Genomic DNA, 19,574 nt, shown 5'->3' with positions numbered 1-19,574 from the left:
CCTGCAAAATAAATGTAATGCAGGCACTCATTTTTGTCCCCTTACGCTGTAGAGTGAGGAATTTCAAAACATGTCATGTTTTTAATATAGCTATTTCTCATATAAGCTTTGTGATGTGCTTATTAAATGATGAGTTGTGGATGTTTCCGTTACTCCTGGAGTTTTTGACATACCCTCTTAGCGAATTATGCAAAAAAACCTGTTGATTTTTTAAATATTTTTTTAGTCCCTGAACCTGCAAAATTAGTATGTTGGAGAGAAGGATTCCAGTTTGGGTTCCTACAAATGCTGGTTTTCTACATGCGAGCAGCTGACTGTTTAGCTTGAAGAACATTTAAAAGGAAAAGTTGCAGGCTTCTATTATTGTTATTGTTATTATAAATATCTGAAAAGCTGCTCTGCGTGGAGGGAACACAGAACACCTGGAGCACATGAGCCATTGTAGGGTTGTGTAAAACCCTGGCCATTCTCAAAGAGAAGGTCCTGCCAGCCCTTCGCCCCTGTTTCCCAGCTCTAAGGTCTCATGAACCAAAGGCCTGGGCCCCTCTTTCAGCCTGAAGGCCAAATTCTGCTTCATAGGAGTTCTCTCCATGGCTCTGTTCCATTGAGGGGGCAGGGACAAAGTCAGGCCCAAACATCAAAATAATGCCAATTTTTGTTAGCTTAAACTTCTTCCTCTTGTTAATTGAGACTTAGAAGGGACATTTCCGCTTTTTAGAATGGGGAAAATGTGTAATTGTGGGGAAACCAGGCAATCCATGGTTGGGATAAAGGGGGTGGAATCTGTGAAAGGGGGTTTGGCCATCTGAGGGACCCCAAGGACAGAATCGGGATCCCTGGAGGGCCAGATTTGGTCCTTGGACCTGAGTTTACTCAGCTCTGCACTAAACTAATCTGTTTGCAGGCAGGTCCACCTTGAAATGTTGCAGTTTACTGCCCTGCCTGCAGGAATAGAATATATTTGCATTTATTTTATTTATATTCCACCTTTGTTTCTCTCAAGAACTCAAGACAGCTGTGAAGGGAAGGGGAAGGAAAGGGTTGGATGGGGCCATGAAAGCCATCAGATCCAACCCCCTGCTGTTGTTGGTGTCAATTTCCGGTTTCAATTTGTGAGGAATTACCCGTACATCTGAACCCCTGCGGCTTTATTGAATTGGTGCCCCAAGTCCTGCAATAATTACAATAGTGCGCTCCCAGGTAGAGGCAAACTCAACTACAAAATCACAGCCCATGTACAAACACTTTTATAACCTGCTAGTCACATAAAGTGTTACGTTTCCAGATGTTAGTACAATGGCATCTTGATATTACTGATTACTTTATTGGCATGTCAGTTCGGTAGATTCCTTGCAGTTTGAATCACCCTCTGTGCTTAAACATGCAAATGTGTCTGATTGAGGAACCATTCAGGAAAACCGCTTTGACAACTACACTGCCTCTGTGGAAATAGATGATTAAATGGGTCCATTCGGAAACCCATGGACACCTTTGTCTCAGCTGTCTGCAGCTGATGGGAACACCAGATTTCCTCTCTGAAAGTATCAGCCTCCAGCAGCTTATTCTCCTGGGCTCCAAGATCACCGCAGACGGGGACTGCAGCCAAGAAATGAAAAGACGCTTGCTCCTTGGGAGGAAAGCTATGGCAAATTTAGACAGCATACTAAAAAGCAGAGACATCACCCTGCCAACAAAAGTGCGTATAGTCAAGGCTATGGTTTTCCCAGTTGCAATGTACGGCTGTGAAAGCTGGACCATAAGGAAGGCTGAGTGCCGAAGGACTGAGGTCTTTGAACTGTGGTGCTGGAGGAGACTCCTGTGAGTCCCTTGGACCGCAAGGCGATCAAACCGGTCAGTCCTACAGGAGATCAACCCTGACTGCTCTTCAGAAGGACAGATACTGACGATGAAACTCAAATACTTTGGCCTCCTAATGAGAAGGAAGGACTCCCTGGAGAAGAGCCTAATGCTGGGAACGATTGAGGGCAAAAGAAGAAGGGGACCGCAGAAAATGAGGTGGCTGGATGGAGTCCCTGAAGCAATCTGTGAGAGCTTGGGTGGACTCCAGGGGATGGTGGAGGGCAGGAAGGCCTGGAGGAATGTTGTCCATGGGGTCGCGATGGGTCGGACCCGACTTCGCGACTAGCAACAACAAGCCAGTGACTGACTGGGAGAGCGCAGGGAAGCCGCCAGAGGAACAGCTGCGCTTTCCCGGGAGAGGAACTCAACGGGGCGCCGCCTCCACCAGGGGCCGCGTTGGCCTGAGGGGAGCCCGCCCGCCCGCCTGCCCGCCAAACCCGCGCCGGTGGGACGCGCGCACCGGCAGCTCGCCGGGGGCCAAGGGCGTGCGCGGTGGCTGCGAGCCGCGGGCTGCGCGGGCCGCCTCGCCTGCTGGGTCTGCGCGCGATCCTCGGGCGGGAGGGCGCCCGGTTTCCCTGGCAGAGGAACCTGGGAACCCGCGGGGACAACCATTGGCCCTCCCCTCCCCTCCCCTCCCGTTTGGACGAGAAAGAGGCCTCATTAAGCGCCCCCTTTCTCGCTCCCCCGTCCCCCCCCCCAAGGAATGTGCTAATTGGGTCTGGGGGTAGCAGAGAACAGAGGAAAGGGCTGTTCGTTCTGGAGCAGGGTCTGGAAAAGCAGGAGCGGGCGTGGGGGGGACAGCTTCCTGGGAATTAGCGGCACCACTTAAGAAACATTTAAAAAGAGGGCATGCATAAAAAAACCCAAACCTTGCATACAAATCAATGTGCATAGAGAGATTATAACTCCCTAGAGAAGCACAGTACATCTCACTGTAACAGGGAAACTGGGATCAGTCAGATGTGCCACCAATGGGCATGTTCAGGCCTAGGTCATTCCTTCCAATGGTTCTTTATCTTTAATAGGACTTGAACTGGATTGTCCTTCAAAAAAAAAAGTCTGCCCCCTTAAAAAAAAAAAAAAGGACAGCTGGCCACCCTAGCACCTTTAGTCTTCGTGCAAACTTTACAGCCCTTTGGAGGTTTCATTATTACATTTATATTCTGTCTTTCTGTACCAACCAAGGTGGTTCACAAGAATTTAAAATCAAGAATAGCAAACAGCATAAAATGTTAGAAGCAAGTTTAAAAACCACATTGATTAAAAAACATTAAAAATGTTTGGGCTGTAATTAGCATCAGCCCTCTGTATTTGCTAGGGCTGATGGGGATCGCAATTTGGCAACATCTGGAGGGCCACATGTTCCCCATACCTGGGCTAGTATTTTCCCTGGATCCAGGTGTGTGTGTGTGTGTGTGCGCGCGCGCGCGTGTGGGGGGGGGGGGGGCAGACTTCAGGTGTATCTATATTGTCTTTTATTAGGTTTTCAATATACACCAGACAGGGGCAAAAAACAACAAGACACACCTAGTACCTAATACAACCTGAGTCCAGGAATGTGTTTTCAATACCTGAACTGAGTTTCTAGTTCTGGACCCTGCCTCTGTCTCCTAGTCCTTTTGCCCACCTTTAGCAGTAAAACTTAAGCCAGGAGGGGAATCTTTGTTTCTGGAGAGCAAGCTGGAATATCAGCCTCTGAGGGAGCCAAGTCAACCAAATTTACCCCCCCCCCTTCCATGAATAGATCAGATTTACTTAGCAACCTGCAAAACATCCACAGAAAACACACTGTAGCTTCCATTCTGGGCAACCATCCACATTTCTAAACCAGCATAGAACACAAGACTTCCCATTCAGCAGCCTCATGGGACTGATGCAGCTTGCTACCCACAATATTTTTGTAGGTGCAATGCTCAGGAGTGCAGGAGAAGAGAGAACCAGAATATCTGTAGTCATGAGCTTTTACAGGATGGCTGCAATAAGGCATTGAGCTTTTAGGGAAGCCCTGTTTTGGTTTGCCTTGGGGACAATAATCTGAATTCTACAGAAAGCAAGTTGAGTGTAAACTTTCAGCCTTGCAAAACTAACCTAATTCAGCAGCCAGGCCTGACCAGGTGGGGCTGATGTAATAACAGAGCAATCCTACCACTGCTAAATAGCATCTAGACAGCTACAGGACCACCCAGATGCTAATATTCTTACATAATGCCAATATGAAATGGTTGATTATCTAACAAAAAAGTCTATTGAGTCCTGAAGATCAGCTTCGGTAGCAGAGAACTTGATAATGGCCAGTGTAAGACCAATTTTGAAGAGAACCAAAGAGGATCAGGGGCACTACAGGCTGGTTAGCTTAATTTCTGTTCCAGATAACTTGACTGAAAGTGTAATTAAGATAAAATTAGAAAGCATATAGGAAGATGAGCCCTGTGGAAGAAGAATCAAGGCAGCTAAGAAGAATTTCCAAAAAGCTGCATTCTCTCTCACTGGCTGAGTAGCACTGAGAATTGTAGGATTTTTCTTCCTGTGTAAACATGCACAGGATTGTGCCCTTATTAGGTTTCTCACCCAACAACTTCTGAGAAAGTAACTGTTAAGGTAGTTAGACTGTCTGTGCTTGCTGCACATTTCAGTTTTCTCTGACAAAAAGTTTATAGCTCCCCACTATAGGTGTTATATCCTGCCCCTTTTCCTTTCAAGGAAATCAAGGTGGCTTGTGCAATTCTCCTGTTCAACATTTTATCCTCACAACAACCCTGTGAGGTAGGTTGGGCTGAGAGTCTGCGACTGGCCCGAAGTCACCCAGTGAGCTTCTTAGCTAGGCGGACTAGAACTCCTTGAACTCTAGTCCAGTACTTCTGGCTTGATAAACTCAGCTTAGATTATCCTGTTTCCCTCAGCCATGGATTAAGGTTAGGATTAGAAATACAATGTTAATACATTCTGCATGTAGTCCTATGTATGTTTAAACAGAAAAAGTCCTACAATTCTCCAGTAGAAGGGCTTTTTTCTATCAATAGGTTAAGGACTGTCTTTTACATAACTAACCATTTTCTGCTCTTTCACAATGCCCCAAAGCAACGACCTGATACAGTGCAGACAATTTTATTACTTCATAATTATTATTTTATAGCTCATCTTTCTGCCAAATGATGGTGCTCATGGGAGCTAACTATTTAAAAATCTTAATTATGACATGCAAAACAAACACATTGAAAAACACAGTGAAAGGAGGGCTGGCCCCGCTCATGGTTTGGATGCCCTCAGCCAATAAAGGAGTATGGAATGTGGTAAGAATTAGCCCTGCCTGCCCTCACATGCCCAAGTCTCCATTTGATGCAGCCTGCCCGAGTCAAATTCCTCGAAGCAAGGAGGGCTTTTTGGTGGCATGAATTCCCAAGGCTGGTTTATGAGTCCACACTATCAGGTTTCTTCCCGGATACACACCCCTGCGAGAGTCCCACTGCCAAATCCCATATTTCTCCTAATCTGGGGTGGCCCAGGAGACCTCCAGATATTTTGGTCTTCAGCTCCCAGCTCTCCTGCCCATCGGTCATGCTGCCAGAGGCTTCTGCGAGCTGGAAGTCCCATACAATACATCTGGGGATCTACTGTCTGCCCCCCTGAAGTGTGACTAAAGCAAGAAAGAGCAACAGCTCACACTTGCGGGGCCTGCTCGCTGTGGGTGGGGGTGCGGATTGGGCCCTGAGGAGTAACACAAGGAAATGCACGGGGCTGCAGTGGCAAGGGAGAGGAGGGGCCACTGAGGACAGCTTCCCCTACCCGGTGCTTGCCTCCCCACAAAGTCTTTGGCAACTGATGCTAATTCCCATTTTTTGTATGACAGAGGTGGATCAGAACTGGTTGGCGGGTCTCAGGGTTTTGCAGTAGATTAACAAGGGCTTCTGACTCCCATTTCATAACAAACTAGAGCAACCCAAAAAATAAAAATAAAAATTCCCCTGCTGTGATAAATTGTACTGCTGAAACAAAGAAAGCCTGGAGTAACTTGGAGTGGAGTTGTGTGTGGAAGGGCTCTGACCTCTGTTCCGATACTCACAATTCAAGTTGTCTTTTGCACCAGGCTCTGATTCTAGTGAACAGGATCCATAAAGTGCATACTGGACCCTAAGATTGTCATCTGAGAGATTCTTCTCAGAGGAGAATGAGAAGGAAACTAAGAGGGTGGCTACAAAGAGAAGGGTCTCTTCAGGCGGAGCAAAGCTCAGGGAACCAAGGTTCAATTTGGATGTCAGGAAGCACTTCCTGACAGTCAGGACCCCGAGGGTGTGAAATGGGCTTCCATGGAGGTGGTTGAGGCCCCATCGGTGAGGGTGTTCAAAGATAGGCTGGACATGCCCATGGTGGGCATGTTGTGAGTGGAGCTGGGGGTCAGACTGGATGGCCTGGGAGACCCCTTCTGAGTTGCTCTGTTTCTATGTAGTGACACACCAACTCTGGAATCAGTTCACCTGGCATCCTCTCTCTACTCCTTTCTGCACCATGTGAAAACCTTCGTACCTGCCCAACACTTTAACATTGAAATAATTCTTAAGATAACTTTTAAATATGCTATTTATTGTATTTTAGTGCTACTTTGCTCTTGGTTTGATTTGAATTGCAACTGCAGTGGGGTTTTTATTGTGAGGGCTTTACTGTGTTTTACTGTTATTTCTTTGTTCTAGTATGTATGTTAGATTTAATACTACTGTTTTATTGTATATGTTGTTATGTCTTTGTAAACCACCCAGAGAGCCATCCTGGCTATGGGCAGTGCAGAAAATTAATAAATAATAAATTAATGCAATGGGGGTAAAATAAGAGTAATTTAGTAAAAATGCCCTAGTAACAATAACCTAGTTATTATTATTAATAATAATTTTAATAATGAATCCCTACAAGCTGAAATCTGCTTTCCCCTGCTTGTATTTCATTAATGTGGAATCTATTCTCTGATTGTCAATTCTTAGGTAGCCAAAGCAGCCCCATCCACACAATCCAAGCAGAAAGCACCTGCAGGCTTGGACAGAAATTGGTGCCAGGTGAAAACCTTTCTATTTTCTAGACATTTCAATAGTTAAAAGTTGTCGTGTTAATAGGGTTTTAGTAGATGCTGCTGCTGTACCCGTGTGCCAATTTCATTAGTTGTCCTGGGGTTGTTTTTATTATTGTTTATTGCCTGTTTTTCCTGTTTTTATCGGTATATTGTTATATTAGCTTTTATGAGATAACTTTGTAAACCGCCCAGAGCGCCTTTTAGGCTAGGGGGCGGTATATGAAATAAATAAATGAATGGGTTATTTTTGGGGGAGTCCACCCGAAACCCCCCCTAAAGTATTGGGGGCGTGCCCGCACAGCTTTCTGGGAGCGATAACTCAGGGGGGCGGGGAGAGCGGAAGAGCAAAGGACGCGCCCGCCGGGACGCGGGAAAGGACGGCCCCACTTGTTGCAGGAGAGTGACCAGCGCGCCTGCGCCGCCTCCTTGTCTCAAGGGGTTAAGGACACAGAGCTCCCACGCCTAGAGAGGTATAAAAGGAGGGAGAGGAGGAGGGGGAATTGGGCGAAAGGGTCGCCTCCGTCTTCCTCCCCTTCCTGTCCTGCACCCTTCCTTTCTCGGTGAGAAACTGTCCTTTGTATGCTTCCCCATCCTTGGAGCCGCGGCGGCGTTGCGAGATGGCTTAAAAGTTGAAATGCAGAGGCCGAGAAGAGAAGGTGAGTTCAAGCCCGGAGGAGCAATTCAGGTGGGGGAGGGGGAGGATTGCGGGGGGGGGGGGCCGGTCCCGAGCGGGGGGGAGGGGGCCACGAGGACGCGGAGTGGAGCCGGAGGCGCGTGACCCTCGCGGCTGCGGTCCTGCGCGCGCTTGCTTCCCTGCGAGTCCGCCGCCCCTTTGGACCTGGTGCAGCTGACTTCCGAGTCGTCGCGGAGGCGCTGCTCCTGGGGCCGCCGCTCTGCGCCTGCTTTGCACTTCCTCGGAGTGAGCCCCGTTGAATTGCGTGGGGCTGACTTCTGGGAAGATGTGCGTAGGGCTTCCACGGTTATGAAATTATACTCTGGGGTGCGAAAAGTGGTCCTCTCTCTCTCTCTCGTAAGGGGGTGTACCGATCCGAGCCTCAAAACATTAAAAAAAATGGAAAAGGGGAATAAAATGAGGATAGAGACTTTACAGAAAGCAATAGCAGGGAATAAAGATTGACTCCTGTAAAGGGTTTCCAGTGCAGTCCTATGCAGTAGCTTTCCCTGACTGAATGCTCTCCAAATATGTTGGGCTATTCCCCCCCATCATCCCCAGCCAGAGCGCCCAGCTGGGGACTGCTTTTGTCTATGGCTACTCAGATATAAATTCCATTGAGTTCAGTAAGACTTCTTCTAGTGCTTTTGGTTATAGGACAGCAGCCTTTGGTTTTCCGTTACAAAGTGCATCTTCTTTTCTGTGAATGGGATAGTAAAGCAGCTTGCCAGAACTGTTAAAACTGGGTAAAACACTCTGTTAAAACATCCAGAGGATAGGAACTTCAAAATATCAGTGTTAATATTATAAGTTGATTTTTATTGACAGCTATTGACAAGATGTACAATCTTTCCAATGTGTTTCCTCACCATCTCTACCACTTCCCCAAATTTATTTAGCAGGTATATCAGTCTGCTAAATAAATAAATATAAATCTACAGTGGGGATAGCTGAGGAAAGCATTGTGGGATTGCTGATTAGTATTACAGCACTGGGTATCTGTAGAGGCATAAACAGTGAGACTGGCCCAGTCCTCTTCGGAGAGAAAAAGGAAACAGTGGGCAAAACAAGTAACAAATCAAACATCAAATGGAATTACATACACTTCTACCAACTGTCCTAGGAATACTGCCTCCACCTCGTCCAAGTGGTCATGTGCCCTATTTTAGAGAGTACAGTCCTCCATTTTAAAGTGGAGGCCCTGACACAGCCCCAGGATGACAAACTAACCAGGCAGTCACCTTGGCCATGGACTTCCTCTCTATGATGGAGTAGATTGCATTTTTATTTAAATTACTGTTATTGTATTGCATTTCTATACAGCCCATTGCGGAAGCTTTCTGGGCAGTTCACAGTATTTTAAGTCACCCATCCAGATTTCAGCCAGACCCTACCCTGCTTAGCTTCCAAGATTAGTCAAGATCCGTCACTTTAGGCTTTATTATTCTCAAATTAGCATCTGTTTCTGAAACTCCTTGGGAAAAAGCAAACCAAATAGCTGTACTCATTTTTGGGCGATGCACAGCCTTTAGTCTTGTTTGCTGCCACTTTTTATTTTCCTAAAACCCTTTAGGTCTTCCAGGGACCAGAGCCAGGTGCAAAGTACTGGGTTGGGGGCAGACCCAATGATCTAATGGGCCCCATGAACTATGCACTGGGGTGCCCTGCATATAGGACTACAAATCTGCATTTGAATGCCTGCAGAGGAGAGAGCATAGTTGCTGGATTTTGAAAGGAAAGAAAGCCTTTTGTGGTTGCTAATTGTTAAAAAATGGGAAATCAGAATGCCTTGGGGGATCGACTTCCTGGCCAGCTGCAGCCAGAGGTGGGCAGTTCTTGTCAGACCTGGAGCAGAATCAGACCAGTGGGGCCAGGCCTTCCTTCACTCTGTAAAGAACAGGATGCTTCTGAGTACTTTTTGAGCTGAAGAAGTTGCTTTCAGTGCCAGAACCAAGCCAGGCTTGTGATACTTTTGTGCACTTTGTGTTCTGCAAAACACATGCATGTACACGCACGCACGCACGCGCACTTTGTGTCATCAGTCTAATTTAGGTGGGAAAAGCCCTTCTGTTGTTGCTGCCACTAAGGAGTTAGAAGTTATCTTGTGGATTCTACAGATCGCCCAGAGATCTACCAGTAAATCCCAGTCTATATTCTCCATTGCCCTGATTTTAGGCATGGTCCTGTGCTTAGTTGGAGATGTTGGGGACTGAACCCAGAACGTGCCCTGCTGCTCAGCTATGCAGTCCTTTGGCCTAAAGTCCTAGTGAATCTCCCTTAAAGGAATTCCCACAGTTTTGGTGCCACACTTGAGGGGGCCCTGTCTGTCCTACCCCCGCCTGGTCCTGGGTATGGTCCAAACAGAAAACAGAGTCTTCTAGGACAGGCAGTTTCTCAGGTAATTTGGTCCTTTATGTGGGAGTAAGTAGCAATGAATTCAGTAGAATCTGAGCAGACTAAGGCTGAACTAGTCTGGCGTTCTGTTCACATGGTGGCTAACCAACTGCTTGTGAGAAGTCTGTAAGGTATTTATTTATTTAAAACTTTTGTATGTCCCTTATGCAAGGCATCTCGGGACGGTTCACCATCAATACAAATCAAATGCATTAAAAACAATCTGAGCAATAAATGACATCCATGACTGTTACAGGCTAGTTTTTAAAATACCAGTTAAATAAAATGGTTTATAGAGACTATTTCTCATTCTGCAGCTAGCCTGTAGCCATGGATAGCCTTCTCCCCCATGAACTGGCCTGATTCCCTCTAAACACAACACACAGATTGGTGACCATCACTACATTTGTGGTAGTAAATTGCACAGTTTTAACTAAGTACTGTCTGTCCAGCATCTCTCACCAAGCAGTTTCATGGGATGACTCCTTGAGCAATGGAGAAAAATGTTTCTGTAGATAAGTTCTCCACAAAATTGATAATTTTGTACACCTCTGTCATGGCTCCTTTCACTTATTTTATTTCAAAGGTAAGTCCCAGCTTTGGGACTTTATTTCAGAGTCCCAGCTCTTGTAACTTTTTCTCAGAGGAAAGTTGAGGAAGAGACCTTTATAGACAGCAGTATAAAATTGTTTAAGTTTTTGTTTTTGTTTAAACTCTACCTCAGCACTGGCTTCGGTTCATTTTATGAGTTATTTCTTATTTCATTTCTGTACCACCCAAGAGCCAAAACTGGGTGGTAATTCATTTATTTTTTATTTTTTCACCTTCCCAGTCACCAATGGACAGATTACAAATAATTCACAGACTGAAACTTTCTAGGAACAGGTGGAATGTAAGGCACAATACCTATTTTTTACAAGAGTAAAATATAGAACAATGTAAATGCGCACAATGTTGCATCTGATTGCATCAAAATTCCTTTCCCAGCTCAGGTGCAGCCAACAAGATCAAGAATGGCGGAATATAACCTGCTGGGGTCGGGGTCAAGAGAGAACCGAAGCGAAAGAGAGCCCCGTGTTTTCAAGGCAGCTCTGCGTGGGGCAGTGTCACCCCATAACAAGCAGGAAGTGGAGCGGCAGCGGTGCCAGAAAAAGGACCCAAAGGGAGCACAGTCTCCCTACTCCGTTTGGAGGCCTTCGCGGCTATTTGAGCCTGTCTCAAAAGAGGACATGAAGGAATTTAAGGCTTCTTTTCGTACAGTAAAAGACACCAGCTGGTTGCCCAGAGGAGAGCGCGGCGTGGGGACGCCTACATTTCCGGGCCTGGGTGGGAAAGCCCACGAGACTTATGAAAGCTCAGAATGTTCCGGAGCATCGAAGGGCCCAGTCCTGGACAAGGACGCTGCTGACTGCTTGGAGATCAAGCGCCAGCACTTCCGGCACTTCTGCTACCAGGAGATCGAGGGCCCCCGAGCGATTCTGAGCGAACTGCAGGAGCTGTGCCGCCAGTGGCTAGTGCCGGAGCGGCACAGCAAGGAGCAGATTGTGGACCTGGTGATCCTGGAGCAGTTCCTGACCATCCTGCCCCTGGAGATGCAGATCTGGGTCTGCAAGAGTGGCCCGGCCTCCTGTGCCCAGGCTCTAGCCCTGGCCGAAAGCTTCCTCCTGAGGCTGCAGGAAGCCGAGAGCCACGAAGAGAAGGTAGGGATGGTGTCTGATGGGCTCAGCCAGGGCCTGTCCTTAGGCAGAGTGAAACCAGTTGCTCAGGAGGCAGAGCAACAGACCATGGATTGTTTAGCCCATAAACAATCCATCAGTTCAGGTTCGCATGGCTCACTGACAACCTCTGATCCTGCCAAGCAGAGGTGTTTCACCGAAACCAGAAGCAGCTCAGTCAGGGACATTCGCGTGGGTTTCCTTTTCTTTCTGCTATCTTGTGAAGGAAAAAATGAATGCTTTTGTGCAGTCTTTTTTTCATTCCTTTGAGCTGATCCTTCATACGATCAATTAAAAGATAAAAGTCTGTTAATGCCAACTTGGATGCTAGTACCTAGTTGTATGAGGGGAAGGGGCCTCAAGGGGTGCTACCTAAGATTAATCTCCAGGCTAGCTAATATGCAAGAGTGCTGTGTTTCTCTTCATTCATGCTCTCTGTCCATTCAGAAGCGCGTGTTTTGGTCCCAGGCAGGAGTCAGAATGGAGCTGCAGCAGGCCTTTCTGTTTTCAGAAATGGTGGCCAGCCACTGATTCTTTGTCCCAGAATGCATTGCCAGGTGGAATCTGGTCCCTGAAGCACCTCTCAGTGACTTAGGCATGATCCTATGCTGGTTTAGCGGGAAAGAAGTCCTGCAGCTGCCGATACTCGCCTTCCAAGGAATGCTGAGAGATGCGGGACTTTTTTTCTGCCTAAACATGCAAATGTCTGCACCCTTATTCATTCAGCCTGTCTAGAAGCAGAGCTTAAGCTGCTGGCATCCTTCCAGCAGCACCTGGCCAAAGTTTTAAACGCTTTTCCATTTCTTTCCCTCCTCTCCTGCCTTCTGTATCACCGAGCCTGGTGAAGTGTTCTGGAGAACATGAAAGCTTGCACAATGCTTTGTGGCATTTTGTTGGGTGGGTTTTGGATTGCCCCTCCCTGGAATATGAAGGGAACCATAAGCTGGCATCCAAAACGAACGCTCTTCTCAGGTCCTTTTTATTAGGTGTGCCTTGGTGTAGTCGGCAGAGCGATGATGGATGTATGCATGTGAAAGTGGGGCTGGTGGATGTTGCAACCTGGCATATCTAGGGCTGGTACCAAACTGGGAAGGCTGACCTGTGCTACCTTGACGAATAACACATGCTTGGATTTCAGGCATCTGGACTTCCGGGAGAGGCGTTTGTTAATTCCCCCTCATCAGAGCAGGAACCATCGGACATGGTGGAGAGCTGCATCTCCTCGGAGGAAGAGGAGGAGGAGGAGGATGCTGACTCACTTGGTAGGGCAGACCTTCTGAGTACCGGGTTCAAGGCTAAGCAGGTCCAAGGAGGTGTGTCGGAGCTCTTTTCCTCAGAGATGCTTTCGGAGGCTTCATTCTTGTGGAAAGGGCCTAAATATGCCCAGTGTGTTATATTTTTGTGTAACGCTTTTCCTGCCAGTTACTGAGCCTGACTAGGAAACCACCAAATGGGCTCTGGTTTAGAGCTGGGGCTAGGGGCATGTGGTGAAATGTGGAGGGCCGGATTGGGACCCTAGGCCTGAGGTTTGGCACCCCCACTGCACAGAAATAGCAAATTCACTCTCTGCATGTGGAGCCCTTGCTGCATCTGGCACCCCGCAGAAGTGCTGGATCACAAATCCCATCATCCCCAGCTAGCATAGCCACAGCAGCGTTTCCATGCGGGACCTGCTTGTGATAGCCTGATGATAAAATGTGCATAAAAGCAGAGTGACATACAGAAAGTGGAAGCTGCCTCTAAAAGTAACGCATCAGACATTTTCCAGCAATTCTTCTCCATAGATGTGTTTGTATGTGGAAAGGCAGCCTAACGTTCAATAAGATGCCCTCGGATCTTGTCAGTTGAATTAGAAAGCGAAACAATGAACACTCTGGCTATTCCACATAATTGTTGTTGTGATTATCCATTTGTTCCAGAACACGAAGAGCAGATGCGAGGAAACACGGAGAAGGAGGTACTTCCGGAAATACCTGGCCCTACAGAATGGGGACTGTCTTTGGAAAGAACCGAAGGGAAGTGCTTTCAGGCCCCCGAGGCGGAAGAGGTGTTTGGGAGCCACCAGGAAAACAATCCAGGGAAGGGTACGAAAGAGTCCTTCCGTTCTGTCAAAAGTGATAAAGGCTTGCGCAAAAGGAACTTCCAAGACGGAGCCCTCAGTCAGAAGAAGAAGAGGACGTCCAGTGCCAAAAACGGCCTCTCTCAGAACTTCGGCTTCCTGAAGAACCGGAAAGGGCAAGCGGCAGAGAAACCGCGGCGATGCACGCTGTGTGGCGAGCGCGTCCACAAGAAGTCGTGCGCCGCGGTCCGTGAGAGAGCCCCCGGAGGAGAGCAGCCATGCAAATTTCCGTCGCGTGGTGGCGAATTGTCCGGCCGCGCAGCCACGCTGAGGCGTGACAAAGGCTCACCCGAAGTCCCAGAGGGGGGCTGCCGTTGCAAGTCCAAAAAGAGGGGCGACGACTGCGGTCAGTTCCTTCACCTGAGTTCTGACCGCTGGAGGACACAGAAGGGAGAAAAGCCGTCCAAAGGGGCAGCTTGTGGGGAACGGGTCTTGTGGGGCAGCTCCCTTGGCGCCACCGAGGAAACTGACCATGGGGGCAAGCCGCACCAGTGCTTTGAGTGCGGCAAACGGTTCAGCCAGAAGGGAAACCTCAACATACATAAGAAGACCCACACGGGGGAGAAACCCTATCCCTGCTCCGAGTGCGGGAAGCGCTTTGTGACAAACTCTCGGCTGCTCACACACAAACGGGTGCACACCGGTGAGAAGCCCTACAACTGTTCGTATTGCGGCAACAACTTCAGCCAGCTGGCACACCTGGTCCAACACCAGAGGAGACACACGGGCGAGAAGCCCTACAGTTGCCCCTACTGTGGCAAGAGCTTCAGCGTCAAAGCCAACCTCATTACGCACCAGCGCACCCACACGGGGGAGAAGCCCTACAAGTGCTCCGAGTGTCCGAAAAGCTTCGTCTCCAGCTCCGACCTCAAAAAACATAAAAGGGTACACACAGGGCAGGTTGTATACATGATTAGGCCTAGTAAGGTTTAGTTTGAAGTAGCTTTCGACTTGCGGGCCGGGACTCCCTCACGTACCTTGAAGGAATCCTTGGTGCACTGCTAGAAAAAAATAAAGGCTCCTTTTTAGAAAACAACAGCATGTCTGCGGTATTTATCTTACGTTTTCCCCCCAAGGAGTTGCAGGTGGTGTGTATGGTTGCTTCCCTACCTTTTTGTCTTCATCATGACCCTGTGAGGTAGGCTAGACGGAGTAAGAATGGCTAGTCCGAGGAAGGGCCGGTTCGGCAGTGAGCCAACAGCGTGATGCGGCTGCTGAAAGGGCAAGTGCTGATTTAAGCTGCATTAATAGGAGGATCACTTTCAGATGGGTAAAGTGCTGGTACCCCTTTACTCGGCCCTGGTTAGGAGTCCTGTACCCAGTTCTGGGCTCTTCAGTGAAGAAAGACGCAGACAAGCTGGAAGGGGTCAGGGGAGGGCAACAAGGGAGAAACGGGGACTGGAAACAAAGCTCTGTCAGGCGAGAGGGAAAGAACTGGGCATGTTTAGCCTCGAATAGAGAAGACTGAGGGGAGCTGTGATAATGCTGTACAAATGCCTGAAAGGCTGTCCCACAGAGGAACGGCAGGACCTCTTCTCGATCATCCCAGGGTGCAGGACGTGGAATAACGGGCTCAAGCTACAGGAAGGCAGATTCCAATGAGACACCAGGAAAAGTTTTCTGACTGTTAGAGCAGTATGACAATGGAGCCCAGGACCCGGGGGGCGGGGGGCTCTCCCACACTGGAGGCGTTCAAGATGCACCTGTACAGCCATCTGAGAGGGACGCTTTAACTGGGAGGCCTGCGCTGAGCAGGGGTTGGACCTGATGGCCTTCATTGCCCCTTCCAACTTTATTCTATGATTCTGAAACGGCCACTGCAGGCAAAGGAGGGTAGGAAGGACGGAACAGTTTCAAGGGGTCGGAGTGGCCTGCCCTGCATTCCTTAAGCCGGACTGCTGCCTCGGGTTCAGTGGTGGATTCCCTTTGGTCACCAGTGCTTGCAGTCCGGTTCACTTGCTGGGATATCTGTGTGGAGTGGGAGTGGCGGGGAGCTGCCCCTTCGCCTTGGCCTTTATGCGAAGTCGCAAAATGTCTTGGGCTGGCCGGAAGGTCAGGGAGTGAGCTTTATTTAGGGCAGGGCAGGTGTTTGAACCCAGCTGTCTCGGGCCTCAGTCTGACACTCTTAGGTACTACACCAGGGATACTGAACCTCTTCCTCAGAACCAAATTCTATTTTGGAGAAGCTCTTGGGACCCCATTCCCGTGGCTGGATGGAAGCAAAAGCAAAGGGTAGCACCAGAGCAGGTTATGTGACACAAAAATGGCCATGTATTGTAGCTTAAGCTTGTACTAAGCCTTGGGAGAGAGACGTTTCAACCTTGGAGAATGGGGAAAGCTGCTCAGAAGTCAGGAAACAACTAAACCATTGGGAGTTGGAAAGATGGCAGATTCAGGGAGAGGATACAACCACCCAGGGACCCTTGGAGGGTCTGATTTGACCCTTGGCCCTGACATTGTCCAGCTTGCACTACACCAAAGCATTCAACCAAAGAGGGGAGTCTAACCAGATGTTTCTCTGCATGATGCTCTGTGCTAACAGTGACTCCTAGGAAACTCTTGTTTTTGAGAAAAGGCTAACAATAGAAATGGTCTGAAGCAAGTCTTCTCACAAATCTTAATTCATAGTGCCTTGAAACACACGGGACCCTATGCACTGCCTGTCCAGGCTCTTGGCTCCTTGGCAGTAGTTTCTCCAAAGTTCAGCTTCTCCATCAGCTGAACTACTTGCTCAGCTGTAGTTGGGTAAGTGAATGCTATTCTGAGGCAGGCCTAATCAGGTGTAATCACCTGATGGCATTCGTGATTACACTCCCTAGGACAGCCTGCTTCTGTACAGGTGTTTTGGATGATGGCTCCCAGGTTGCCTAACTCTTGCCTATGCTGTCCAGGACTGTTGGGAGTTAGAAGGCACCAGGTTGGGGAAAGTCACCTTAGGCAGGAAATTCTTCCCTCCCCTCTGAGAAGGCTCACGATTGCCTCTGCATGAGTTTTTGCTCCAGGCTTGGCTCCTTCCAGTCAGCCCACACTGGCAAGGTTAAGTGATGTGCCACCCCTCTGTTAGGATGTGATTGGCTCATTCCGTCACTTTCAGGATAGAGGTACAGTGGAATTAACCATCCTTGTAGGAGGCTTCCCTCTGTGTCTCTGCATGAGTTGTTGCACTGGGCTTCATTGCTTCTAATCAGCTTCCTCTCGCAAGTGGGGGTTTCTGTTGCATCTTCATTTGGGTGTGATTGATTCTCTCCCAATGGGGAGAGAAACATCAGAATTAACTGTCCTTAGAGGAGATTGATTCACCGGACTTGTGTACTTCCAACCAGCATCGCCTGGGGAGAGACCAGCAGGTGCTTCTCTGTACTTTCCTGTTTGGCTTCTCTCTGTGCTTTCCTCTGGTTTGATGGGCTCCTCTCCTTGCAGAGATGCAGCAGAACTCCCTCCCCTGAGAAGAGGCTGCCCCTTGCATCTCTGCATGATTCACTGCTCGTGAACAGCCTGGCTCTATTAATTCCCCACAGGGCAACATGGAGGGAGGGGAGTTTTTCTCTAGTCAGCTGCAAGGGTCATTCCCTCCTATCCAGGGACCCAGCAGGAAAGGCCGGCCTCACAGGAGCCTGCGCAGGTGTGGGTCACAGGGCTGCTCAGCGGAGGTGTCCAAGGGAGGCAGTGCTGGGTACCTGCTGAGGCCGACACCACTGGGGGCGGGGGCCATTAACACCTGGCAGTTCCTGGGCTTGCTACTCCTTTCTGTTTTAACTGACTTAATAGCCTTTAACGGACCCCCTCTGGGCATGCAAGAATTGCCTTGAAAGAGAACATGAGAGGCAGATCCTTAGCTTGCCAGATTTCTTGGGTTACACTGTTAAATGCTCCCCCCAGCAAGCAGCAAAGAAAGACCAGTTTGCATGAGCATCACTAGAGAGAGAGAGAGAGAGAGAGAGAGAGAGAGAGAGAGAGAGAGAGACTCTCTACATAAGAGCAATCTTCAAATGGGCTTTGCATTGGCCCTCAGGTCTAAAACTGCACCCCCCCACCCCCAAAGCACCCCATGCAACTCCTTTTCCCACATGGGAGTTGCTCTGGCCTTGACTGTTTTGATTACCCACTGCCACTGTTTTGGCGGGCTGCTTTCCCAGCCCTTCAGAAACACTTTGAAGACAAAACATCCTTTCCTTGCTGATAAGCTCTGGTAGGGAAAGTGCTCTATTAGATTTGCTGGTGGAGGGAATGGGGTATTTTCTCCTCCATTCCTTTAGTGATCTATTTATTTAGAAATATTTCTAGAGTACTTCATACACAGGAGTCTCTGCAAGGCAGGCCACAGCAATTCTATAGCATAACATAACCCTAATAGAACATTAATAAAATAACAAAGATGAGCAAGGCTATATCTGACCCTTAGCACTAAGCCCAGCATGAACCAGTCAAGTCTTCAGGGCTTTCCCCCCACATGCCAACCCAATCCAGAGATGGGGGCCACTGTGGAAAAGGCCTCCCTTTCTGTACTCGCTCAGCTGCAAAGGTGGGCAATCTAGAGAAAAACTATCAAGATCACTAGAGGGGAGAAGCGGCAGAGGAGATTGGAGCATTGCGGGGGGGGGGGGCTTCAGAAACTGGGCCACAGATTGTGCAGCTTGGTTTGGAAGGGGCAGAAGCAACTGAGGAGGAATGGTACGAAGATGTATAAATGCATGTATTGGGGGAAAAGTGGACGGGCGTTTTTCCCCCTCTCTCACAATTGCTAGAGCTCTGGAGCTGAATAATAGAAGAGTGGAGGAAGATGGAAGGAAGGGCTTTTCCCAGAGCAGAGAAGAGGGGAGTGGATGTTGGGTGGTCCTGAAAGGCTTGTGGTAGCCCCAAGCAGCAGGGTAGTGGGGGGGGGGGTATGTGTGATCTCTTCCTCTGCCCCACTCCTGCCACCTTGAGGTTCACAACTTCCAAAGCCCCCTGCCCGAGATGGCTGTTTCCAACAGGATGGCACCCATCCGCCCTCCCTTTCTCCCCAAGTATCATTTCTTTTTATTGCATTTATTCTTTCTCTTTTTCCCCTGCAGGTCTCACCCATCCCACCTTCTCCCTCTCCTGACCCCTCTAGAATAGCTGCTCCTTCACTCAGAAGGCAGCCACAGTCATTTCCACCCTTGCTCCTTGCCCTCATGGAAAGCAAATGCTCTTAAGTGGAAGAAACTGGAATTGAAATAGTGACATTGTCCAGCATCCGTTCCCACTAATTCTGCTGTGAAAGACTACTTATTTTTCCACCTCTTCCCTCCTCATACCTTTTTCCTCACGCATTGCATCCTTTTAGATTGTAAGCTTAAGGGCAAGGACAGTCTTACTTTACAGGCTGATTAATCACTCCTAGAGCCTTTTTGGCTGAGCAGTGGGAGAAAAATACATGGAGGATATAATCCTGTGCGTATTAGATAGAAATTGTCCTGCGCTCCCACCTTTTTCTGTTTAAACAAGCATAGGATTGCACCTTAAATAAATATTATTTCTCCACTCTGTCTCTTCTGTCTCCTCTACTTTAGAAATTTTGTTCTTGGGGTAGGATTGGCACATGACATACCAGTTCTTTGTAAAGCACCATATACACAGATAAGGTTATGTATTGTTAAATTATTATTACTATTATTATTATTATTATACACTAACAATCCTACTACTACTACTACTAATTTATTTCATTTCTATAGTGCTCCACAGCTGAAGCTCTCTAGGTGGCTTACACTAATTGTGTTTTCTTCCAGATGC

The 19,574-nt window shown here is 48.3% G+C and overlaps 2 protein-coding genes across 2 annotated transcripts in view; one reads left to right on the top strand and one right to left on the bottom strand.

The window, feature by feature from the left end:
* Positions 1–19,574, bottom strand: part of LOC123017783 (zinc finger protein 271-like) — a 104,727-nt gene that overhangs the window by 28,768 nt on the left and 56,385 nt on the right. The gene's annotated exons all lie outside the window — the stretch shown is intronic.
* LOC123017782 (zinc finger protein 585A-like) overlaps positions 7,412–19,574 on the top strand; it is a 102,240-nt gene continuing 90,077 nt past the window's right edge. Inside the window, exons 1-4 of the mRNA XM_044419353.1 lie at positions 7,412–7,572; positions 10,971–11,683; positions 12,837–13,011; positions 13,618–14,717. Of these exons, the coding sequence (XP_044275288.1) occupies positions 7,551–7,572; positions 10,971–11,683; positions 12,837–13,011; positions 13,618–14,717 (2,010 nt within the window). The 5' untranslated portion in view covers positions 7,412–7,550. The remainder of the gene's footprint in view (positions 7,573–10,970; positions 11,684–12,836; positions 13,012–13,617; positions 14,718–19,574) is intronic.

Source organism: Varanus komodoensis, unplaced genomic scaffold (genome assembly GCF_004798865.1).
Source record: "Varanus komodoensis strain SLA01 unplaced genomic scaffold, ASM479886v1 scaffold102, whole genome shotgun sequence".
Classification (NCBI taxonomy): domain Eukaryota; kingdom Metazoa; phylum Chordata; class Lepidosauria; order Squamata; family Varanidae; genus Varanus; species Varanus komodoensis.
Note: the sequence above shows the minus strand (reverse complement) of the source record. Positions and strands in the feature narration are given on the sequence as shown.